At 41.3% G+C, this 26,620-nt stretch overlaps 1 protein-coding gene across 9 annotated transcripts in view; it reads right to left on the minus strand.

Annotated features, from left to right (window-relative positions):
* Nucleotides 1-26,620, minus strand: part of SASH1 (SAM and SH3 domain containing 1) — a 190,552-nt gene that overhangs the window by 26,147 nt on the left and 137,785 nt on the right. For 3 of the 9 annotated variants that reach the window (XM_010399170.4, XM_039568289.1, XM_019288959.3), the window contains 6 exons: nucleotides 24,377-24,417; nucleotides 22,976-23,062; nucleotides 21,595-21,707; nucleotides 19,929-20,030; nucleotides 5,674-5,806; nucleotides 764-1,599 (listed from right to left, as the gene is read on the minus strand). In XM_010399170.4, coding sequence (XP_010397472.1) covers nucleotides 764-1,599; nucleotides 5,674-5,806; nucleotides 19,929-20,030; nucleotides 21,595-21,707; nucleotides 22,976-23,062; nucleotides 24,377-24,417 — 1,312 coding nt within the window. Of the gene's footprint in view, nucleotides 1-763; nucleotides 1,600-5,673; nucleotides 5,807-6,013; nucleotides 6,319-6,509; nucleotides 6,663-11,125; nucleotides 11,414-19,928; nucleotides 20,031-21,594; nucleotides 21,708-22,975; nucleotides 23,063-24,376; nucleotides 24,418-26,620 lie in introns of those variants that run through there. The other 6 variants (XM_039568290.1, XM_039568291.1, XM_010399179.4 and 3 more) reach the window with 6 other exon arrangements.

Genomic DNA, 26,620 nt, shown 5'->3' on the forward strand with positions numbered 1-26,620 from the left:
CATCATATAACAAAACTGGATCATATAATCAGGAAGCGGCTTTGGATCCCTATGGAGTGTTCAAATCACTTAATTTCTCACTCTAAGCACAGTTTCCTCTTTTGGCCATCCCCCGTTCCCTCTCCATAATGCTCTGAGGGAAGCTGCCACCTTCATTCCATGGTAGAAGGAAGGAGCAGTAGTGACACTCCTGGTGGTGGTGAGCAGCAAGCAGGAGGGCAGTGACTACATAATGCAAAACTCCACATCTTTCTGCAGCTGTGTATGTAAGGGAAAATACAGATTGGGTGAGTGAACTGATGAGATGCAATCTGAGAAGGGAAGGGCCAATTTAAGGCAACGACAGCTGAAAAGAAATAGAGCACAGCTGAGTAACAATATTACTCTGAAAATGTTGCTCATCTCTTGGTAGAAGAGAATACTGATTCCCAAAGCATCACAAAGAATGTATTTATAGTATCTGAAACCTCCTCTGTTCACTGGTGATCTCTATTTCTGCACTAGGTGAATTAAAAAAGCAGCATTTTGTGATATTTGCTCACTCTCACTGAGTTATTCTATACACACAGAAATGGCAACAAAACTCTTCTCTGACAAGATTATATCAAGCACTTCCCTTATCACCTGCATTACAGTGCTTAAGAGTTCCTAATAGCAAAGAAAGCAGAAGCACTGAATATTAGTTAAAAGTACAAAGCAGAAAGTGTTCACTGCAACCTCATAGAAATTGGAAGACCACCTTCATGGCAACTCTTTGACTCACAGACTTTTGGTGGATTCTCAAGAGAACCCTTTTAGTACAGCGATCCACTGTGGCAGCCCACTTCCTCTTGGCCTCCTCATCCTCCTCCAGCAGGCATCTCCTCAGGTCCTGCTTGTCGGCCTTGCTCAGGGTCCTGTCAGTAACGGGACGCACCAGCTGTGAGAGGTTGAGGTGACTGTACAGGCTTCTCTCCACCACATAGGTGATATTGAACTCGCTGACAGAGGTGCGCCCTCGTAGCCTTCTGTTTGGGAAGCCACAACCTCCACCCCCTTTTGTTTTGTGCCGCAGTAATTGTAGGTCGCAAGTTGTGGGGGATGCTCCTTTCCTAGCAGGGCGCTGGCAAAGAAAAGCTCTGGAACAGGAATAGTTAGTATCCATTTTCTTCAATCGGATCTGCTTCCTTACACTCTGAATCTCCTCCAGGGACACCAGAAGATGGTGCTTGTGCCTGTTGCTGTCATAAAAGCAAATGCTTTCTGTACTTACCCCATGGCTCAGCGAGCCAAGGCTCTTCTTCATTTCCCCATCTGTCAAGGAGCGGCAAACTTTCTGGGACTTCTCCTCTTCTGGGTAAGAGAAAAATGTCCCAAGTTTCTTGGGAGGCTTGATAAGGCCACGGCTATCAGTTTTGCTGAAGGTCTTCACCAGCTTCCGGTTAGCTCCCCAGGTATCAAGACTGCTGGATGAGGGAGAAGTAGTAAGTGAGTCCGAGTCATCCTCTGGCTGCTTTTCACAGGAGCTGTCGAAGTAGAATTGTTTCTTGTGAACTCCAGAGTAAAGTGCTGATCTGTCATCCAGTATAGGAGAGTTGTCAAGTGAGTGCTCTTCCACACCTACAGGGGACAAAAGCAGCAGAACGCTTGTCATTGTTCATAATTCTCTAAGATGTTTCCCTGTAGAGTCTTATTGTATTTATTCAAGATATCACCCATTTAAATTGGAAGAAAACTATTTTTGATGTAAATTGCTCAAAAGTTATTTTTGAGTGGATAAACCTGAAGTACTTCCTTCCATTTGGAAGTGAGAATTCTGGGATGAGTTAACGAAAGACAGGAGACAACATCCTGTAAATAAATTCATCGTTATTTTAAGTTTCTCTCTTTCATCTGCAGCTAAGTAAGACCACAGATGTTCTTACTAACAATCCCTTAGAAGCTGGAACTGGGATCTGTTTTTCATGTTTTTCTTATGATACTTGCATATGATGCTCAGCTCTAGTGAGCTTACAATAGGTCAGAAGTACACACAGGTGTTAAAACCCAAACAAGTACCTCTCAGGTCCAGTTTTCCAATACCTAGTGCTGCTGTGGCTGCAGAAAGGAGTATTTTTTGCAGAAATTTATGGAGCTGAACTCCAGGATGAAATTTAAAGTTCTGGGTTTTTGATGGGGGAAAGGCACCAGTTTTAATCACACAGAATTTATTTAGCAGTTGCAAAAACAAAGAAGTAGGTCAAACTGCAGGTGTGCCAATTTCAACACTGTCCTGGTAATGACAGAAACACTTGGTTTTCACCAAATTTTTCCAGAAAATATTTCACAGGAATATTTTGCAACATAGTACTGGACATGGGAAGATAGCCAGGTTTCCTTTTTGGAATGGAGAAAAGGGAATAAAGAACTTGAAACTGAAATTCCTTTTCACATTTATCATATAAGAAACTTTTCTCTGGTGTTTTCTTTTGAGCAAAGTATAGGCACAGGTTTTAGATGCAGTAACAAGGTAAGAGTCAAAAAAAAGTACACATCCTGCTTTGTCTCCCTGACAAATTTCACAGCATTCATAGCTACGTATCAGACACACACACACACACAAATATGATTGTATTTATTTCTTGCCAAAATAAATTTCTAGCATGACCTGACTTTGCCTTCATCTTTGATTGCTTCCACAGTCTTCCAGCAGAACTAAATTTGAACCATTACCAAACTACCTACGATTTACTAAACTAGCTCATTCAATAACAAGGGATACCCTTCAGATGACAGATTAGCAACCTTGTACAGGATTCCTGCCCCACCTTCAGTTCACTCTGTTGGCAAAACATATTTGACATACATTTGTTGAAACCTAAGATGTTATTTTACTAAGATAAAGCTCACTGTGACATTAAAGGAATAGTGGACCACATCTGACATGGAACTTTCACTCTTGAGAAATTTATTGGGGTAGGTCTGTAGATTGGAGTCTGGTTTTGACACCACTTTCCCTGGGCTGTCCAACTTGCTCTTCTCCCCCTCTACATCTTAATTTGAAGAGAAAATAGACATTCTCCTGGGACTGAGTATGTACTGATAAACAATTTTAGTCCACTAAGTAAATATGTTTTTAAACTGCTTGTAAAATATGCATTGTGTGTCAACACTGTAACAGATGTTATTTGGAGTGAGTCCATGACACAAAGCCATAATGACACAGATGTAGATGTGATGCATTTTTAAGTGCTATATAAGAATGGTGCCCAGGAATTAGGAAGTTTCAGTTATTTAGCTCACTTAGGAGCAGATTAAGACAAAATACATATGGATTCAGATATTGGCACATTCTAGTGAGTATCAGCTCAGCCAAGTGTACATACATTGTGATAACAGAGTCAGTAACAGAAATGTGGAAGAAGAATCTGAGACTAGTGTGCTTTCCTTTAAAATCTACAGGAACACACAAGGGAAATTCAGCAAAGTTGTTTTTGGTGAAGAAATTTTTGAGAAGGATTATTCAGAATGTTTCTTCTAGGAAACTGCATGTCATTTTTCAAAATAAGTCTACTCTTACACTAAACTAAAGGCTGTTGAACAGTAATGAATTTATTTAAATTTTACTGATGTTACTCAATCAAATACTGTAGCCATCTCCCCAGAACGTAGTCACCTAAGATTTCACATTACTTCACATTCGTAACATAGATTCAAAGAATCACAGCAAACATCCAGTCAACTGCAGGTAATTTGGAAGGCCAGACTGCAATCCCAAATCTGACCACCCTATTTTTTGTGATCTTGCATAGCCCTCTAACATATCCAAATGGGAATACAGACCTATATTATTACAGATTAGGATGGATGGCATTTATGAAGCACTTTTAATTTGCCATATAAAAACTTGGGTGTGGAATTTCCTGAAAGAAAAGTCATAGGTATCTACTGCTAAGGTATACTTGGCTACTTAGGGGGCCTTCTAGTTATACAGAAGTTATGCAGAAGTAATCCATGTTGTTATTTAGCAATAACTGGTTCTGCAACAGTTTTCCAAGAGCAAATCCACACAGAAACTCCAGAGTGATAGATAAAGTACAAACTCAGGAGTTACAGATAATTTAATCAAAGAAGCCTAGAACTAGAGAAGACAGGCAGCAGATGGAGAAAGAAGGAAGGAGAACAAACTTTTTTTTGGATACAATTGTTAGTTCAGTGCTTTTTCTGCAGGGGGCAGGGGTGGAAAAATTCAGTAGAAATAAAAACCCTGGAAGGAGTGGCACGCTTAAGTGAAATAAAAACCATGGAAGGAGTGGCACACTTCAGAGGAAGACTGAGGGAAAAAGGAAATAAGGAGGTGAAGCACTGTAAGAGAGGATACAGAGAGCAAGACAGATATTTAATATGCTGAGGAGACAGTCTGGTCCAACTGCAGGAAGGCATCTGCATGCCCAGCAGCCCCTGGGCTGCCTGCTCCTGCATGTGCTCCCATCTCTGGAGCCTCCTCCTGATTGCTCCCTGCAGCTTTTCCCAGACTCCTGGGGAGAGAAGGAGGAGGTAGGACAGATTTCTCTGGGGGCCATCTTTCCCCAGAGCAGTGGAAAAATAGTCCTGTTTTGTTTGTCTCATCTCAAAATCCATGTTTTTGTTTCCAAGGTATCCCAGCTTTATGCTCACCATATGAGGTGATAAAACCTTTCCAGACAGAGACAGCTGCCCATTCCAGAGCTCTAGATGGGCTGTGCCTTCCACGCCAGCCAGTAACACCATCCATAATGTAGGAGAGGCAGGCTAGATCATAGATCTGCCAGCAGCTTCCTGCCACATACACAAGATGCACGTGTTCTCCTTAAATGCACTAGCAAAGAATCGTAAGACAGCTCAGCTCACTGCAGAGCTGAGGGGAATTGGCATACAATGCCGGGAAGGCCACCAACGTAGAGAGATGCCCACAATTCCAGTGAAGACGCAAGCACAGCTGCGCAGAGAGGCTCCTGAGGATCAGGCTCCATTAATCTGAGTGCTCACACATGGATACAGGTCATCCAGAGTTAATTCTGCAGCATGGTGTTCCCAGGGCCTGAACTCTGCTTCCCTTTCCCCCGTCTCCTCTTCCTCCTCCCTTCTCTCCCCCTCTCTGTAGGGAGCAGGGCTCATTCAGAAGCCAAATTGCAGACAGGATCCCCCAGAAGTAGAAGTCACGAGGCAATTGCTATCCCACAAGAATGTCTGATAGAGTTTTTGTATTTCTGCCACAGGGTGATGCCATGTGGTTCAACTGCACCACCAGCCAGCTGCTACCCTCCCAAAATGAGCAGGAGCTCACCTGTGTGCCACCCCAAGCCTGGGAGGAGGGAGCAGTGTGGTAGTGGCTCCACTTACTTCTTTGCTGAGCTTGTGGGGCAGCTGGCTAGGATTGCTCCTAGGCTCATTCCCTCCCCAGCATGTGGCAGAAAACATAAGCCAAGTTCTGATCTCTTAATGAGGGGCTCTCCAGTGCTGCTCTGAGAATACCAGATCGGCAGCAACCACATTCTAGGCTGTCACTTTCCTCCTTCTAAAGCCTAAAAATTCAGTAACTTAAGGCATGCACAGTAGACAAGGCAGTCATTCCTACCCTCCCTCACGAATACTCCACCCCTCCCTCCCTCAACCCTCCACTTTCTGTCCCCTCTCAAGAGAAACACATACAGTTTTAACCATGTTGCTTTTTACCTTCTGTGCTGGGTTTTTTCATTTCTTCAACTCTTATGAGTTTCTTCCTGACTCTGCGAGTAGAATTCACCAGCTTGTGCAACCTCTTAAACTTCACCGACTCCTCTGTTTCATCATCGGATTGTTCTCTTGACTGGCAAAGAAACAAAAGGAATATTAATAAAGCAGTAGTTCCACAGCTTGCTCGTTCAAGTCAAGTTAACCCAGCTCATCTGCTGCATTGTGTCAATGCAGCTCTGTAACTGGTGTTATATTTTCAGCTCAGGTCAGACAGAAACATTTAAATTACTGAGGGTTTTCTCGTTTTCTTTTTTTTTCTTTTTCTGAAAGCATGACATACCATTTTGATTTCTAAATCTGTGCAACGTAAGATCCTAGGCACTGAAATGCATTCCTGCCCTTGTCTTTCTTCACATGCATTGTGTAATAACTACTTCCACGTCCTCTTCCAGTATGTTTCAGGCAGGGCTCTTTTCCAGGGTTCTTCTTACCATACCAGTTATGCTCCCGTGGTTTAGTCAGTCCCTGGTCTGTCTGGCATCTCAGAACTCGCTGTTTAAACCTGGTTATAAACAGCTTTTCCAAAATGAAGCTCTGTCACTGATGATTTCTCTTTTTTTCCCCCCAGTCTTCCCAGAAAATCAAAAACAGCAGCACAAGAAAGGAATGGGAAGGAAAGGAAGGAGGAGACCTCATCTGCCTCACTCACGGACTGCCACAGCTACAAAATATTCCCTTCCTCCTCCCTGCTCCTTACACTCCTCCTGAAGGCTCTCGAGGCTGGAATTAAGATGGACAGAGCATTCCTCCAGCACTGACCAAGGGAAAACTCTGACCTTTTCAGATATACAGTGCAGTCCATATTCCCCAGCATCCCGTTTCGTTTTGCATCTGATCCAGTATGCTCAGTTCCAGCTGTTTTCCCTCAAGTATCAAACATTACAGAGACAAAAAAAAATTCCCTTCTCTCCAGCAGCAGTGACACAACAAGCTGAAACAATCCATTCCTTGTGAACAAGAAGACAACTTCGATTTTCGAGCCAGATCCAATGTTCAACGTGCTACTTCCTCTGTTTTAATCAGTTCAGAATGTGGAAGGCAGCAGGGGGAAGGGCAGGGAAGGGGAGAGGAGAGGAGGCCAGCAGGGCTCTCCGGCTTGGCCAGGACAGCCCTGGCATCCTGCGCCGCTGCACATTCCTGCGCACAGCACAGGCTCCAGCTGGAGCACGGTATGGATCGTATACCTTACTTTGTTTTCACTCATAGTCCCAGCCAATTCACAGCATTCCTAATGGTCAGCTCTAAAAACCCTCATGCAACTTCCTGTCAGTGCAGCTATCTGGGCTTCCACAGTGTGCTCATCCTTTTTTCTCCTCCTTAATGAAACTTTTAAAAATAAAGATCCCCAACAGATGCAAGCCAAGTAAAAACAAACAAACAAAAAAAAGCCATCCCCTTCTCTTCCCAGCAAAAATGCTGTCTGATTATCTGGAGGATAAATAAGAGGCTGAACATAAAAATGCTTTGTATTTTTGTAGTGCACTTAAATATCAGGATGAGGTACTAAAGGCAGATGCCACGGGGCAGGACACCATTTAGCAGTTGCACTGGTATACTTCCAAAGGCACACACAGAGCCTGAAAGAGCCAGGGCAGCTCTGAAAGCCTACCTCCCAGGCATGCACCTCACAAAGGCCCCAGAACCACACCAGAGCAAACTTTGGCGACTTTCTGCAAGGGCACTGTCAATTACCAATTTCCCACAAACTTTGTGTTACTCCAAAATAAGGAGGAATACCAAACTGACCACATTAACGGCTGTAGGAATTGTCATTCTATCATCCAAGAATTGCATGAATGTGTTTATTGTGGTTACAGACTGGCTAGGTAATTAATAAATTTCCTTCAGGAAAAATAGGACTGTAAAGAGTACCAGGGCTGTTTACATCAAGACAAATTAAGCAACAAGATGAGCATTAATTCAGAGATTATGCCTGGGACAACTTAGTGATACGTCAAACAAGACAGACACATTTAGATAAGATGATGAATGGATTATTGACTGTAATCAAGAAGTTCAGGCAAGACTTCTTGGGCCATTAAGTGCATCCTGGAAAGCAACCATCATGCATATTCTGCACTCAAGATATGTTTATTTTAAATGCAATTACTCTAGGGGATTGCTTTCCATCATTACCTTTTGTACACCCTAGGTCTGCAAGACTACTGCTTGTGAAACTGTGAGCTCTGCTAGACTTACAGAACAGCTCATACCTGGTCCTCCCACCCAGGATTTCATTGAAGAATAAACAGCTAGACCTGCTTTGCACCACTGATATCTGATAAGGAACTGGGCCCCCTCAGAGTTATGAACACTCAACACCAACAACGAAAAAAGAGCTTTTACAATGTCTGACATTTGCATTCACAACTACCACTGCAAAAGCAAGAGTCAAAGTAGCCTCAGCGCAAGGTACTGAAATCAAACCCGAGTGGGTGGTACAGAGGGCACCATACTTCAAAATAAAAAAAGTGCAATCATAATTAAGTGCCAGCTGGTTTTCCCCAATGCTTCAGGACTCCTAGTAGCCTTTTGAGCTGGGGTCCTCCACAAGCAGCGACAGATCCTGTCTATCGCCAGTGCTTCGCAGATAGGCGAGAACAGCTCGTGCTTTGTGGGTAGATGAAAGACAAGTCTCCCTCCAGCAGCCTATTTCCTATCATATCAGGTAGCATATGACAGAGAAATCTTCTACAGAGAAAAACAGTAAGTTTATGCAAAAAGGCCTAAAAATGGTGACTACACCAGTGGTGCCACTCAGGAAACTTTATTGTCAAATAATGCCGATTCCTTGAAAATGAATGCATTTCCAAAAAGGGTTACTCTTCACTTGCTTCCTGTTTTTGAATTAAATTTTTAAGAAAGGCCTTGGAATTATCAAAAGTTTCCACTTTGGCACATGGGAAACAGAGCCTAATTTTCCAGCTCAAGCAATGCTTTCTTTTACAGCTAATATTAAACAGAAAACAGAAATGTAAAGCATTCAGGCCATAACTGACATATTTGGAAATCATTGAACTTCCAGGCTTTGACTTCCCCAACCCACTCTACCTTCCCCATCTTTCACGGTGAACAAATTGCTTTTTTTGGTAGCTGTCCCTGACTTCAGATGAGAAAATTACCCCAGTGTCCCCAAAGTGTGGTGGGCTGGGAAATGGCTTCCTGGACAGCTCTAGCAGCGAGGCCTTGGCACAGGACTTGGATGTAGACAGCTGCCAGCCCCCTCTTGCCCTCTTCCCCCTTCACAGGCACTCCAGCATGCTGCAGCACTGCAGAAGGGTAGATGTGGTCTGTTACAAAGTGGATGTGTCTGCAAGATGCTCAGCCAGAGCCTCTCTGGCACTGGAGGAGTCCCTGCTGCACCCCCTCTGCCAACGCCTCCTGGCCCTGGCACACGGCTGTTCCACCAGGCCAAGCCTTGGTGTCCTTAACGGCTGATAAAACAGCCAGAGCAGCCAGAGCCCCTCCAGCTCCCTGTACCCCTGTGCACAGCCAAGGCAGGCCTCTCCCTGTGCCCTCAAGGGGACAACAAATGGATTTGCAGTACTGCAAATAGGAACAACTTAACTTCCATCTCCTCCGCTCCAAATTTTTCCATCCGAAAGCCCATATGGCTCAACTTTTAATTACTTTGGCTAATGCTGTATGTAGTAATTCTGTGGTGAATGCTTAAGTGTTTCATTTCTGGTTTCCAGGGCAACATTACATCAGATTGCAGACAGCTGGCTCCACAGCCCTAAACCATAGCAAATTGGCCAAAGCTGATGCACAAAACTTGCGCTGGTTGAAAGCGAGCGCAGGCCTCGGCCGGGCTGCCGGGGACCCAGTGCAGCCTGCGGGGCCCCTTGGCGGGGCTGGCTGGGTGGAGCCGCCCTTCCCGAGCGCCTTGGAGCAAGTGCATCCCTGCATCTGCAATGCTCTCACGGTGAGGAAACCCGCCAGCTCGGAGAGCTTGGCTGCACAAACGCGCGAAGGACTGCAGGGAAACAGGGAATATATTAACAGCATCTGGAAATACCAAGAACTGCATGCAGAGGACTGCAGCCACCACGTACCACACGGCTGGAAAACTACAGAGAGGCCAAGGCCCATACCCACTGCCCAGCTTTTTGCTGCAAACAAACGTGGCCACAAACAATGAAGATGCTGTCAAATCCGTAAGAAATCAATCCCCTCTGCCACCTCTCGCATCCCTTCACCTTGGAAAACTCCCTACTTGTGCACCTCCAAAGGCCGCACTTTGCATCATCTCATATGAAAGATCAAAGAAAAATCCTTTATGCTCAGGAACAAATAGGAAATTAGCACACGTACTCTGACATTCTAGGAGGATTCTAGAGGAGCTCTCTATAGTTCTGCTTCTGGCACCCTTCTTGCTTTCTCTCCTGCTTTTCTCACGCAGGCTCTTTGGTGCTGCTTGCTCAGGAGGCAGGGCACACGCCTTGCTCTGCTGCTCTCTAACATCCAGCCCGTTTCACACGCCACAGAAATAACAATCTTAACCTCCCTCTTTGAGTTAGTGCTTCACAGAGAGAGAGGGAGACAGAGAAAACTAACATTTATTAGCGTACTTGGAATTAATTGGCAAAATGTAAACCAGAAGTAAGTAGCTAGCTTTCGACAGGACTGTTTGGAAACACTTCAGGGTTATAGCAGCAGCCCTTAAAAACATGCAAAGCTTGGTAGCCATGTCCCAATAAAAATGTGCAAGAAATGCTAGGACAACATCCAGTTAAAGCTATCATAACTGATTGATTTGCTTCAGCTCCATAAAAAACCCCAAACATACATGACATTTACATGAAGCCATTTAGAGAGAGGTTAAAATTTTACAATTTGCTTTATGCCCAGTAATAGTTCAGCCCCAAACTGAAATCTCTTGGAAACCTTCCGTCTAAGAAAAAAGGAAATCTTTTAATATCTGATTAAGCTCAAGCTGCAATTCTTTTTTGCTACCAGACAATTCTTGTTCAGCAAATTGGGGCAAAAAACTACATTTAGATTCACTGACATATCACATCACATCCCCCAGCCCTGGCTAGCTCACCTCAGAACTACAGGCTCTATAATAAATGCAAAGAGACTTTGCTGTTCCCTTTAGGAGATGTAGCTACACATGTCCTTTCTTCTTTCCAGCAGGCTTTACATCTGCCAAAAAATCCCAACCATTCTAACTTTAAAAAGTTTTTATTAAAGATGCCTGGATAAAGTCAGAGACAGAAAAATAGAACAGAAAAGAACTTAAAAGCCCACGGAAAGGAAAAAGAAAACTGAGAAAAGCTATGCATGCTGTGCTGTGCCTAAGAATAACCACAAAAGCCTTTTCTCTTTCTCCCTCCCTGAAACAGGAGGCACATCCTCTCCACATCATGCTACATGCTCAGTGACTTACCAGCTTCGGCATTTATAAGCCTAAAGCTCAGTTTCGAGTACTTTCCCCCGAGTCCTCAACCGCTGTCAGCTTTGTAACCCTAAAATTTAGGAGCAGACACTTCTTCTTTAGTATTGTATTCGCTCTGAGTCCTGCACACAAAATGCCTCGTCTCTGGAGTTACATTATCAGACACCAAACTGGCTCCGATTCCAGTGCTGAATATGTAAAGAAGAAAAAAGCGTGATGCTGGACTCAATTAGCTGTTTTCTGCTCACTGATTGATTCCCCCAGTTACTTGCTAGCTGCATAACTTGCAAGAAAGGCATAAGTCATCAGCTCTAAGCAAATCTTCTATTCACCACAAGGAAAAAAGGGAGTGTTGTACATGGCAAACAATCCCTGTTTTCACTGACGAAGGCTTGCTGACCTCTTGCTGGCCTCCAGTTCCTTAATTACTGTCTATGGAATTTCAGTGAAAGAAAAAAATACAGAGAATCTCTGCAAAGCAAGGATGAAGAGTGACCCTCCAACACCACCACTAGAGTGGAAGCTGTGTCTATAGGAAATATAACTTAAGCCCTTTACCAGGCATTTTTTATTTTCTCTTTTCTAATTCTTTTGACAAAAATCCCTGGAGAATTTCCCTTTATGAAGGACTAATTTGAAAGAAAAATAAACCTTGCTTGAATGTTTTTTAACTTGGTGAACTTAGATACTTTTTTTGATCTTTCCCCTCAGTTTCAGTGCTAGAAAAGAACATAAATAAGAACTAGAAAGAGAAGTGCTCGTCCATAATTAGCTGTGTTGTGGCTTTATGAAGTATTGTAGTGCTCCTTTCAACATCTCCACCTAGGCTGGGCTCTGATCTCCCTTCCTAAGAAACAGACTCTGAGATGCTCAAGTACATTGGCATTCCTTTTACAGGCAACCACACCTTATCCCAAACCTCACAAAAAATCCAGAAGTTGGACATTTCTCTTGGAGCACAAGAAAACAAGGACCAAAACTGCTACTTATTGGGAGCAGTGCTGTCCAGGGGTGGAAAGCAGTAGCAAAGGCATACCACAACAGCATTCTCTCTAAGGCAAGGAAGATTCCCCTCAATCAGGACCACACTATCAGTGGCCTGTTAATCTCGATTCACTGCAAATCAATCACATTGTGAAATCATAACTGGACTAAACATCTATTCCCTTTGATGACTGGCTGATTTTAATGAGCCCCCCAGTCAAATAGCCCTTTTCAATTTCTCCACCTTTGTACTAGTGACTGTACACAACTTTTCTACTCTCCAGCCATCATGTAAGCTAGATTTACTAGTGTCCTGTAGCTGAGTTCTTACCCTTAAATTACTTCAACCCCAAAAGCCTGATGTAAAGCCCTATGGAAAATTCTAAGCTTCAGATAAAACCAGCTAGTGTTCTCCAGTTTCAATAACATACAAGCCTGCATCAAGTGAAACATGACAGCGACTTCCTTGAAATGTATCCCAGATTCCCTTAAAAGTTCATGGCCATGAGTGAAACTGATCTAAGTTTGGGACTTTGCAACTTGAGTTTTGAAGGTTTTGGGTTTCATTAACAAAGTTTCACAGACCTCTAATCCTTGCAGAGGCTGTTTATAGAAAACTGCAGAAAGCTAAGATGTGATAAGCTACATCACATCCTGAAGTTACAAATGATGGCCTCCAAAATTTTAAAGAAAATTAACAGAGGTCATAAATATTTTTTTGCCCAGAGCATGAATTGCAAGGGCTGTGCAAGTCTGAAATGTGCAGTGTCAGCCCCCGTAGGTAACCATGTCTGGGTTTGGTCTGTGATTACTTATAAGAAAATCAAAGGAGCATCCAATGGCTACTTTGGTGAGAGATATATTACACATTAGCTGGTGACGACACTGCTTGCTGAAATCAGTGGGAAATATTTGTCATAAGTAACGAGAGCATAAAAGTTTAATTCTCCCAGGAGGTCTGTCTTGATACAAGAATAGCTGCTTAGACAAATTCCTCTCTGTTAACTGTTTCCAGGTTTCAGTTTAATTTTGTGAAGCACATTGCCGACCTTTGTATCTGCAAGCCAGACACATTTCCTCATGGTGAAGCACTCCTCTCACTGATTAGCATAATTAATTTTAATGACATTACAACTGTACTCATGTACCACTTGTCATAGGTATACGCAGCAGAATGAAGCTCTGTATTACATTATTCTGTATCTGTTACAATACATCATTCTTTTCCAATTCTCCCGCAGACTCCTCTATACATGGAAACAAAAGTCTTTAACAAGACCCTCTCAACTGAATCTTGTGTTTTGGCAAGGCTATGAAGATCCAGGGAGAATTCCTATTCTTTGACATAGGCTGTACTATTAACAAATGGAGTACTCCACTGGAAACCCACCTCTCGACTTCTTGGAAAACCAAGGGTGAAACAGCAATATATGAAACACAGCAAAATTCATATCAGAGAAACAAAGGAAAAGAATGAGAGCCCTTTAGTGAAGGCTGTAGTAACTTAAATTACATTCTTAGAGTATCTTCAAACAATCAAGCTGTTAATGTTACCATCCAAAGCATGAGGAAGGAAACACCAGCGTCAGGGAAGGGGGACAAGTGGTAACCAATGAGCAGGCAATTAAAATTTTCTGTTGTACCACAAGCAAAGATTATTCAGCCTGGGTCTGCCAAACAGGGCAGTGAAACACATGGCTTTTGAGATTCCTAATTCTCGAACTGAGCAAAGCTTTGTTCTAATTTAATAGGCTTGGTCTCAGAAAAGAGGGGAGCAGTGAAACCACATTATGGATTATAGCATCTCCTGCTGGCTGATGCATGGAGAACAGGAAAAAGCTGGTACCACGCCCCCACCCTCTAGGTAATAAGCAGAAAAATTAGGCAGCTGCCAAAAGGCAAAAACAGTACAAAAAAGTGAACTAGTATGTTAGAATAAATATTAAATTAATTTGCCTTCCCACCTCCCATCCTCCTCAAACACATGACCAAACATTTTGCAATAAAGTAAGTCAATAGGGCTTGTCCGAATGCAGGCAAACAGAAGTGGTTATGAACACGCCTAACCGCAGCCACTGCTTGGGTGTTACTGTAAGCTCTGAGTCATGACAGCAGGAAGATTTTTCTCAGAGACTTTACAACAGAGGAGAAACCCCTATTGGCAGCAAGCAGGAGGTTTATTTGGGCTACATTACTGCCAGCTGCTCAGTACAATCCTGTAGTGACAATGTTTAGTCCCACTAGGGACACATACCTAGCCAAGCTGTATCTGATAACAACAAGGGTGCATCTTGCATGGTAAACAATACTTAAAGAGGTGACCCAGTTTTATTCTTAAATAGTTCGCAGCAATTTCTCCTGCAAATTCTGAAGTGTTCTGGAAAATTTCAGAAAAAATAAGTAAAAAACTCCTTAGAGTGTTCTACAAAACCAAATACAAACACATCAATGGTCTCTTGCTTTGCTATCATCACTCCCCAGCACTGACCTTACTTTGGGTTGTGTCATGGGAACTGTAATGATGATTTGCACTTCTCTCATGAAGGTTTTTGTATTACTGTACCCGTGGGAATTCCTGCTCTTATGCAGAGATAGAGAGAGGGGAAAGATCGTAACAAAACATGCTGTAATTCTGCTACTAGCTTTCACCAAGAGGTGCTGGACACCGTCCCTGTGATCAGTGGAAAAGGAGGGCAGCCAATGCCTCCCAGGACAGTCCCTGTGATTGGCACATAGCGTGGGAATTCACCACTACCATTTTGAAGCATGTCTTATTATAGGTTCTTTCTCATCATAACTGTTACTAAGCACTGACAGTATTACAGGAATTTGGGTAGTAATAATAAATACACCATCCAATACAATGAGGCACATCAGTGCCTTTCAGGAAATCTTAACAGAAATTGGGTCACTAGATTCTTTGGAGCAAAGATGAAAGCTCTGCATTCATTCACAGCCATGCTCAGCAGCAGCTCCCCTCTGTTACTTGAAAGAGCATGCACGGCCTGGAGGCGGCAACAAGCTCTCCAAGAAGAACTAAAAAACAGAAATGCTCTTCTACCCTTTAGCCTTTTATGGAAAAGAAACCTTACCAAAAATGGTGAGTCCTGGGATAACAGCAAAACCAGGGCTAACACTTCAAAATATTCACATTGCTTCAAATTAAATACTACTGTTTAAAGTAAAACAAACCTCATCATACTCTACTCTCCATGGATACCCAATGCTGATTCCCAATATACATGGACTCTGAGCTTATTTCTAACAAATTTAACTGATTATACCAAACGGACTTTTTCCTGTTTATGCTAACAGTTCTGTATTATGAGCAATAGTAATGTCAATCAATGGCTAAAAATTTTAAGAACCCATCAGTACTATGAATAAAAATAAATTTAAAAATAGCTGCATTTAGAAAGCATCCACATACTGAAATATAGTATAACCCTGAATAATGTGGATTTGCTGTAATTGTGCTTAGATTTATTCTTGAGGTAATTGGTGCTAGAGAAGTTACACTTTCATTATTTCTTTTCTTCCTATTCTTCACACTTACCAAACAACACAGTAATGACAGTCATGAGTCAGAGATAATTATATCAGATTTAGTCTTTTGGCCGAGTCAGGTTTGTACAATGGGTAACACAATCCTGATTCAACAGCTTCAGCATCTCTGGGACTGAAATGAACACAACTCCAAGTCCATTCTCATCTGTTACTCTGCCTTTGATGCTTGTAGCAGACACAAACCCAATTCTGCACAGCCTTTCAACTTTTAGCCCCATTTAACCACTTGGTAAAAAAAGAAGAAATAATAGTAAGAACAGGAGCAACAAATGATTATCCCAGTCCAGCTAGAGCTATTGCTGTGTGGACTCAACGCACTGCCATCTGTTAAAAAATGGATTGATAGAAGACGGAAAAAAACAGGCAACACCAGCGGGAATCGTCCCCAGCACTGGCCTCACAGCAGATGCAGATGTGCACAGCCTACTTACAGGTCTGCACCACTGCTGCCACTCTCCTCAGAGAAAACAAATTGGGTGCCAGTTTCCTACTGGTAATGTAGTGATCCTGGGAAAAGAAGTGTTGGGGGGGCAGGGATGTAAAACAGCACTGCAGGCCCCTCCACTGCCCACGTGTGGGCCATATTGTTGGAGGGAGATGCTGCTTTTGTTCTCCCCACTCCTAAATATTATGGCCTCTCTCCTGAGGCTGCTGAGGCACATCTGGTAGGTGGGGTCAGACAAGCATGGCACAGCTCACTGTAGCACCTTTCAAATGAAGGCCAGCTACACTACCTAGAGGTGTGCTGGATGGCTGAGCATTACCTGCTGATCAAAACCAAAATACAGACGATGAGACCAACAAACCAGTTTAGTCCAGAGATAAGTGAAGTTGTAATTAACCTGCATCTACAGAAACTGACACTGAAATTAATTAGTGGTTTGTGTCAGTGTCAGCACATGTACGATACACACTTCTGTCACAAGCTCCCTTGTGCTTCTCTCCATTTCCCCACTCTGACACAAAACATGGCAACTGGTACGATTAGTGGTCTTTAGCAGAGGGCACAGGAAAGAAAGTGACTGACACACTGAACATACTGACTTCTCCTAGTGCTGGTTCTCCAAGCTGGGCTGGAGCCATCCCAGCAAGGGCTCTGGGGATGAAGCAACCCTATTTTAGATGAACTGAGAATGTCAGCCCCCAAAAGTTATCAAATGCGCTTCTATCTTTAAGAAGCATAAAAGGCACCTCAGTGTAAAGAATGTGATACAATTTTAAAGTCCTCTCTTTCCCTGGACGTTCTGACTCCTGAGGACAAATAGGGCCTTATCTACAATCCAGAAAGGGATCCATTTGTAATCTGCACCTGCTTTACATCCTAATGCTTGGCACAAGGCAATGAAAGCTTGTCTAGTGTTACTATGGACTGCTTTCATTGCAACAGAGATGAAACATAAATATTCAGAAATAAACTTGTAAGAAAATGATGAGGTGTTTTAGAGCTTTGATACATCTGACTAAAAAGAAAAACAGTTTCAACTGCATACCCACATTAGCAAATAAAGAACACACATACTTTGTTGTGAAACAACGGGACCACAGTGGTGAGACTGAAAGCTAGAAACTACTCTAAAGTGGCAAAGAACCAAGTCACCTACTGACTCGGCAAGGCTTTTGTTTGTTTATTTGTTTCTTATGAACAAACAAACAGGACATACAATTAACAGCACAGCACTGACATGGGGCTGCCTCCCTTGGGATGCTGACCTTTCTACTCCTCACTCCTTTGTGGTTCATTTTTAGGGTTTAGTTTTGTTATGGGTACGAAACGCAAGCTTCCATTTCCTGGTACAGTAATTTAAAAGAGTAGAACCTGGAAAACAGAATCCTCAAATCAATGAGAATCTTTAAATCAACACCAGTTATGTTAGTCATAAACACATGATAGCTATAAAAGCTTTTTTAAAAAGTGGTCTTTTCCTAAAATGGAAAACAATAACTAATGATATATGTACTTTAGATATTATTTGTGTGCTGTGGGCAGAGCTGGCTTGAAAGGAAAGAATTACTTAAAATCTTAGAACACTCCAGACATTCTGCCTTCATTTTTAGATTCTCTCATTGCTTAGATTCTAACTTGTTTTTTGTTTTGTTTACAAAATGATCACACTGTTTCATTAAAAACTGCCTAGTAACAACTTGGCTGTGAGACTGAAAAATAAATAAATAAATTTAAAAAGCAAACAGAACCAGAAGAACCATTGCCCAAGGACTTCAAATTCAAACCAGAAACGTTTATTTCAGGGACTTGTATTTTCAATTACTTTCTGAGGTTATAAGGCAGCGGGCTACCTAAAAGTATGTTTTTAATATATGGAAAACCATCTTTGCTTCATGGCCTATATAAAATGAGTGGGGTAATTTTAAGTTGAGGTTCCAAATACACAGAGTACAAATCACACAAATGGCACTGAAACCATTTGGGAAAGAAAGGGCTTGAAAATGGAATCATCTTTGCATGTCTCAAAAGCTGGTCATTGCAGATTAGTAGAGATGTCCTTTGGCAAAAAAATCTGGGTGAACACATATCCTATTTCTAGACATACCTGATACTTTTCATTGTTTGTTTTTCCCTTTTGTTAATTACAGCCCAAAGTCCTTCACCCCAGTTAACCCCAGTTTCATTCTTTTCCACAAAAAAAAAAAAAGTCAAGCTGAGTTTTGTTCTAACATGTAGTTTCATTTCTGCAGATGATCTTGTTTTCCTTTGAAGGCAAGCAGTTTCACAGCTTCTGTTAAAGGCAATCGAGACAAAAACCAGGAGGCAAGAGCAAAAATCTTGAGAATTATCTACAGCGATTGAATAGAGATCCCCCACTGAAGTTAGCAGAAAGTTGGTTAAAATCCTACCAGAACAGCTCTTGGCTCAAAATGCAAAGATGGCTTAGGAAAAAAAATTTAGAGAAAAGGTGCCAAGTCATTCCTTTAGAGAAGAAATACTGAATCATGTTCAGTCCTCAAGAGATACACACAGCTTTCAGTAAATTCAACACAAGCATAAACCACTACCAGAAGATTTAAGAGAGAAATGCAGTATCCTTCTGAGATTTGACCATGGTAAGTGAGAGTTTTAAGGGTTTTATGCTATAGGTACCCTGGACAAAAGCCTTAAGAAGGGAAAGTTCAAGCTATAAATACTAATGGGGAAAAGATCAAGACATCTTTCAGCTGGCTAAACAATCAGTGCAGGAGAGTCAGGATGCTTCCTTCTCTATTCTTTGTACATTTTTGATATATCAGAACAGAGTATAAGGCAACATCACTTCCCCTCTGCTCCAGTGTAACTAAAGATGGGCATATTTTTGTGAACACAAACAACAAAATCTTTCTCTGCTACCAAATATGTTAAACATCTCATAAAATGACATTGCATTCCCTTTTTCATTTAGGAAGGAGGAGCAAACCGGCTGCTACAGTTCGCAGGAAATTCCACTGACAATAAAATAAATAAATCAACCAATGGTCTCAAAAGCCTATGATTCAATTCTATGGGTTACAAAGAGCTTGAATTTGACAGTTGAATGTGTTCTTCTCTAAGATTTATCTGTGAACTTCCAATTAGAGAAATGAAGTGGAATAAACTACTCAGTGGAAATGAAGATATCTGGAAGGAAAAATTAATTAATTCAGTATGGCATAACACAAAGACTGTCTGGTGCCCATAAAAACAACAGAAGTTAAACAGCTCAGAAGCAAAAACAAGGGAGGAAAGCTGCCTTACTGCTTATGACAAAAGCCACAAACTCTGGGCTATGAGTTTGCTAATGCAGAGACAGAAGTGTTTGAAGGCAGCAGGCAGCTAGGACTTAGTCAGACCCTCATCTAGAATGTATTGTCAAGGGCTAGAAAAGACTGAGAAACTCTACTTGTGAACCAGCAACTTCTCGTTTAATGACCTAAAAGCCCTTTTCTGTGCATTTTGTAACAAGGGGATTTTTGCTGGGGACCACTTGTGTTTCAAAAGCTCAGTGACAAAGAGCTAGATTAAAAAAAAAGAGGAAAAAAAAGAAAAAAAAAAGAGAGATTATACAATAGGACTGTTGAAGTCTATGCCAACAGATTTTGAAGATTTATAATGCAAGTTAAAGATTTGCTGCAGACAGAACGGAGCATTGCAAAGTCAGTGACACATTTGCTATTAAGGAAATTGCCAGGTAAATCAGGATATTTCGGTACTTCAATGAAAGAATTTAAATATTAGATGACACTGGGGAGCTATATCACAATGACAGGTACTTACATTACAATTGGAAGACCCATCAAGTGTCGAGTAAGAACCATCAGGCCATTCTGAACCATCTACACTGCTTGATTGCCTGTGCTGGGCTTCATACTCTTTCAGCTGAAATTTGAAAAGACAGAAAGAATATTTTCCAGTGACAAGAAGATATTAATCTTCATTAAAATAGCAAGAGTTAATGTAATTTCATTTTTTTCCCTGTATCATTGTGGAACTGGGAAAAACTGAACTTTTGCACTGCATGTCTCACTTACTCAAAATAAATTGACTTACAACCAGAAGTTCTAAAAATGACTTGTTTTTTTTTCTTAGAAGAAAATGATCTGTAAATACTGAAATTTGATGAGCTATTGTTAGTAAAACAAAAATTACACATCCCCATCTCAGAGGCACAGTTTACAGTGGACAGACTAAATCACAGTGACCTGCCAATTTCCTTCATAAAGAAAATGATCTGCACTAAAGACTAGGAACCATCCTTTGTAATTAAAAAAAAAAAAAAAAAAAAATCTCTCCCATTTTCCAGTAAAAGGCTTCAGACAAAACCAATACTACAGGAATCAAAGTGTTGAAAGGATCAAGAACCCGTATTAAAAAAATAAAAAATGTTGCTAGTAGCTCAGACCACTAGAGGGAAACTCTACCAGTTCATATATGAGCTATCAGATCAGGTACAACCCCACCAAATTTTAACAGCAGAGAAGAAAAAGAATTCCCAATATTCCAACACAATAATTCTAAAATTTTGCATTTTTTTCATTATATGATTTCCAGCAAAGCAATACTTTCTTCAGATACTAACATAAATTTATATTCTACAATCATCTATTTCACGATGTAGTGTGTTGATAAAGATATTTATCTGACTGCCAACCAATCTATATGATGTTTTCTCTAACGGAGCCCATAGAGAATACCCTGTGTTCCATCACAGTATTTTACACAAAGGTTGTGTGGAAACTTTAACCCTCTTTTGGCTCCTGAGCAATTAAAACCTTGGCCCTATTGCTGCACAAATGCAGTATCTTATAGTTCTTTTTCTTGTGGTTTATTAACATTTAGAGGTTATAAAGAAACCCTTGTGACAGCCACTGCGTTGTATATCTGACATAATGTCATATGCCAAAAATGGCTAAATATGTTTTCTTGAAGGTTATTAAAGTAAAAGGTCACCTTTTTGACTAAGAAACAAGCAGAAGAAATTTTAGCTTAAAGGAGAATAGTAAGAAATATAAGTGTGCTGGATCAAGTAAGGCAAGCTCAGCAAAACCTGAAGCATTTCTATTAGTACTTAAACCTATGAACATACTTGATAAGTAAGAGCTAGTACAAGTGAGAGAGATTCCTCTCCCTCACTTTAGACAGCTGCAATGAAAAAGTCTACACTTAATCTTTTCTCTGATTACCACCTTTTATTGTTAAGGGAGAGAAGCAATGCTTTTAGGACTCTATTAATTTACCATGTACTGGATATCTATTTCTGGTTGAGCTAAATCTCAATAAACAAAGGAATTGCTATCTAATTTATGATACCTATTGCAATGGGGTAAACAGGCAGGCCTTCTCCACCTTCTCCTGTTTTGTGAACAAAGTAAAACTTCAGACTGATATATCCTACGTTCCAAAACATGTTTGTCAAGGATATTGAAGTATGCACACATCATACCCTAGCAAGTGCTTCCTCAATGGTGATCATCTTCTCTTTCACCATCATCATCAGCTGGATCCGTTCCTCATCACTCATTGTGATCTCACTGGCCACATAACCGACATCCTCTCCTGCACAAAAAAAGCAAAAATATTTTAGACACATGTAAGAATTCATGCACAGAGCAGGGTACACTGAAACTGGATTTTTCCCAGTGCTCTGAAATCTGGTTGCCATGTGGATCTGGCTGGCCAGAAACAGACCCTCCCCAGAGCAGGCTCATGGTATGATTTTAAAGAACTGAATGATTTTTGAGATAACTGAGCAGTAATAGGAAGCAAATTAGAACTAAAAAACTAAGTCTGCTTTGACACTGAAAGCAAGCAAGCACAAAAAGGAGAAATAAAAAACTGACCATCATCACATGGTTATTGACCCTGAAAGATAAGAATTAAAAGAGAAAGTGCTAATGCTGGAAAAGTCCAGCACTCACCTGCCAGAACCTGCCTGCTGAGGAATGCTGCGCTGGGCCCTTGCAGCTCTCTGCTGTGGACTGGCCACTGCTTGTGATCTGTCCAGACTGTCTAATCGCCCACTAAGCTGGCCCATGGTGCCAGATGTACTGGACTCTCCTTCTGGTATGTGCTTGGCATGTCAGCACAGACAACTAGAACTTGCCTCGAGAACTGCAAGGACTCACACTTAACTGAAAGTGTGCCCCTTCTGGACCTACTAAATGGGCTTTTGTCATCTTTCACAATCCATCTGAACACACACAGACATAGAGAAGCATCTGTTTGCAACATAAGAATCTAACAGATACACACGGGGAAACAAAAATTTTCTGTGTGAAGAGAAATACTTAATGCAATCCACAGCTGCATCTTATGCAGAAGAACTAGAGAAAGACACCTGACAGTTCAAGTGGAATCAATCTGGCATTTCCACTAGTCACCAGAGGCACTTTTACTACCTTCTTGTAGTGTCTTCTACAATGAGAGGCTGGATTCAAGCCTAAAGCAAACAGGTCAAAGTAACAAAATGCCAAAAAAGGAGAAACATCTTTCTAATTAAAACAGAACAGTATTTTTCTTATCAAGTCAGGACTAGGGGGGAAAAAAAGAATCTTTTTTTATTTACATATATTACTTATAAATGTATATTTACTGCATCACTTTGCATGTGTGCCATCACTGACAGACAGGACCAAGGGCATCCCAGCCTCATGTCTGCAGTCTCAAGAATTTGATTTTTCATTCTGAGCACTGTCATGACGAACCAAACCTTCCAGAGCCACAGACCCCAGCTGCCACACTATAACAAATGCATTTTATTCCTTTGTGATGCTGGCTCCTTACATTTTATATAGATAGGATGTGTACCCTTGAAAAAGCTTTACCTTTTGAAGTCTGCCTCATTAGTCCTTTCTGGTTCTTTCGGAAATTCTGCCAAAAAAACTTATTTTTCTTTTTCCAGTCTGCTTTCCCTAAAAGGAAAGTGGAGTGGGAGAATGAGGGGAAAGGGAAAAAGAGTTTTAGAAAGAAACATTAGTTAGTAAATTCTAGAGAAGCTTTCAAGCATTACATTGTATTTTTAAATGAGAAACAAGAATAAAAACCCCTCAAATTTTCTGGTTTTCTTCATTTATTCTGTACTAGAACTAGGTTGATGTAGCTATTTCAGGGGAATGCACATTCTTTTATGATTGCCAATGCTATAGAGGACTGAGATAAGCCAGTAACTTAGATATTTAAAATTATAAACAGAAAATATTTTACATTAATTATGATGTCTGTTGAGTTCTTCATGTCAAGTCTGGAAGTGTTTTTGAAGTATTTTGTTGGTTTATTCTCTTTAACTGAATCACGATTATGGAGCTTAAGCCACAACTGAGATAAGTGACTTTCTAGTATGCCTGTGCCTACCTATAGAGAAATCATTAACATATATACACACACATGCACACACATGTGCACATACACACGTTCTGCTACTTGGCATGAGATCATCAGCTACATCTGACTCCTGCTGTCTATATGCCTGGACTGTACAAGGCTGGGTCTCCATGTCCACTAGTATCAGATCTCCATATGGACTGATGACCTGAAAGTAAATAATTTGGTCTAGAAAGAAAAATGGGATTTAGCTCAAGGTAGGGCATATATAACTGTGTTCTGTTGAATTAGCCAGGGCACATGCTATAAAGTTTATGCCACCTGCAAATGAACATACTGTGCCTGATCTGGCAGAAATGCTACTGACGAAGAGCTATTAGTATTTAGGATCTTGCCCTGGGTGCCCTAGAGCTGGGCTTGCTGACTCTCTGAAATACAGCTTAAGTTTAGACTGTGTGGAAATGTCCCTAGAATACCATTACAAGGAAACAAACAAGAAAAACCTCCCAATTTTATTTTTCTTTTCAAATAAGCAAAAAAAAAATTCAGGAACAAAGAAAGAGACTCTAGCATGACATGGATAAAAATATTGAAGAACCCCCATTATTTACCGGTGGTGGTACTTTTTGGAATACAAAAGGACAGGCTAGCAGTTATCTAACATGCAAACATTTTCAGTTCAATATAACAAGTCAAAAGAGGCGTATTTATCACATGACAATGCTGGCTGAGCAGTTTTAGTGATCACTGAGACACTCAGCATCAAACTGAAAGCTGCGGAGACTCACCCTCCACACACACAAACGCTGCTGACTTCTGCCAGCTCTTCACATCCCAGCACAAGCAAAACTCAAAAGCTGTTTAAGAATTCCATAGGAGTATCAAATAAAATGAAATATACTGACCTACAGAGCCTTCTTCCGAACTTGATTTATGAATGGAGAGCCTAGGACAAAAAAGAGAAATGGACTTATTGATGCAGGCTTCTCACATTTCAGGGGAGCTGTCTGGTTACAGTAAATTATAGTTTCCAAATAATATATCATGAGCTGTTTTCTCTTCCCTTTTCTCCCCAACACAGCAAGTTGGAAACAAAAACTGAACCTACTGGTCTGACCACAGTAACTGAGTTTCCTTCTTAAATGTGCCTTTTGTGACCAGCACAGAAAAATATATACTGACAGAAACCAATGGTTAAGGCAAAGGAGTCTAGGCATTCCTCAGAAAAACAACTATTCACAGAGTTTCCCCACTTGCATTTGCAAAACAGTAATTTTGCTGCCTTAAAAACTCTGGAACTGGGATGCTGCACTTGTTTAGCTGTACACCAATTTTAAGGCTATTCAGTTTTTATCTGACAATGCTTTATAAATATGTGCTCATTACACCTCCAGAAGCCACCGTGTGGAAGACAGTAGTAGAGATTTAAAGACAAGGTGAAGAAAGTTTCTCCAGACCCTATGAAGTGCAACTGTAGCTGACTGGAGACTGCAGCTTCTTTCTCCCAAATCCCTCCTGTGTGCTTTCTCCTCACTGTATGCTTGCTTCTTCAAAAGCTAGCTGGACAAACTTAGTCAAGTCTAGAATATGGGCTTTATAAACAACCCACTAAAATAGTAAATAACTCTTTTGTTCTTGCTCTTTATGTTCATTGAACCAGTTTTCTAGAATGGATTCCAACTCAGTGCCAACAGTTCATTGTGAGATCTCTGATGAGACAACATCACCCTGCTTCACGGCCTTTTTTTTTAATGTCTGCATAAAAGGAGCTAACAGAAATTACCAAACCTTGCTTTCTTCTTTGAAGCCTTCCTGTGGGAACTGCTAGTTAAACCACGCTGCAGCAAGCCAGGGAAATGACTTCTGCCAGCATCAAGAGCTTTGCTGGAGGCTCCACGTGCAAAGCATCACTGCGGTGCCTTTGCTGCGGGCTCGGACCCATGACACGCCAACGTCCCATTGTGTGGTGGCTGTACTGCAGCCATGCAGGATGGAAACACGCACACCCCAGCGCACCAAGGAGACCTCAGGCCAAACCATTCTCTAAATGAGGCCATATAATAACACACATATGACACGCTCTTGTGGCTGTCCATGCACAGTTGCCTGCACGGGCTCCTTTAGCTCTCTCAGACCCCCAGCAGAGGGCAATAAAGAGTTTCTGATCAATTCACTAAACCACTCGAAGGGAAATTATAGTTCAAGCCAGGTCGGTGTTAGAAGACGTAAGCAATTACTGGCCAACGTCTTGTAAGCAGGAAACACATGCTCATCAATTTGCAAAGATATCATTAAAGGGGAAACGAGACAGTATGACGTTTCAGTGTGATTTAGTAATTCATCTAGACAAGGAGGGCAAAGTGAAGCTCTGAAATGCAACCTCCTTGAAACTCAGACTGATCAGACATTTAATCCAGCACAAACTGCAAACAAATTGAGGCAAAAAACCTTCAAATTTTTAGTGTACCAGAAGGAGGGAGACATTTACTATTTTCCTTGCTGGTGTTTACTCTTGAAGGGGAAAAGCCAATAATATGCCACCAGATGTTTAATTTTTAAGAAGCCTGGTGAAAGGCTACCTGGGTAAAAATTTCTAGAGAAAGCCCTTCAACAGGGCCAGGAATTCATCCAGACACTTACTTCAAAGCAAAGTTTTCAGCAAGTATTTTTCTAAATAAAGGTAAATCAGATGAAAAGTATGTGGAGTTGTATATGGAGACTTTTCTTTTAATGAAAGCCAAGCTCTGTTGGAACTGACAGAATTAATCCGCTACATGTTTTTCACATGACCATAGACTCCACCCATCAAGCAGTTATTCTATTTATTTTAAATGAATTTAGTATCCGTGAAATGTACCAAATCACCATCCTTAGAAAATGAAATCTCTTAATGATCAGAACTGCCTTACTAGTGAAATCACCCTCAAAGTGGACAGTTTCTAAGGCAGTCTCTTGTGCTCTGTGGCCTCCAAATTCCTTTTAATCCTTTTCTTCTCTTGCACAGTTGCCAACAACGATGCAAGTAAGCAGCAGGTGTAGTGGCAATGTTTGTGATGTGGACATCCGTTCAGTAGGAATTAGCCTGAGGCCACCAACTCACCATAAACCAGCCTCCAAAGAAGGGGAAGGGCAGTAGGAGCAAACTTCTG

Source organism: Corvus cornix, chromosome 3 (genome assembly GCF_000738735.6).
Source record: "Corvus cornix cornix isolate S_Up_H32 chromosome 3, ASM73873v5, whole genome shotgun sequence".
In the NCBI taxonomy this organism is placed as follows: domain Eukaryota; kingdom Metazoa; phylum Chordata; class Aves; order Passeriformes; family Corvidae; genus Corvus; species Corvus cornix.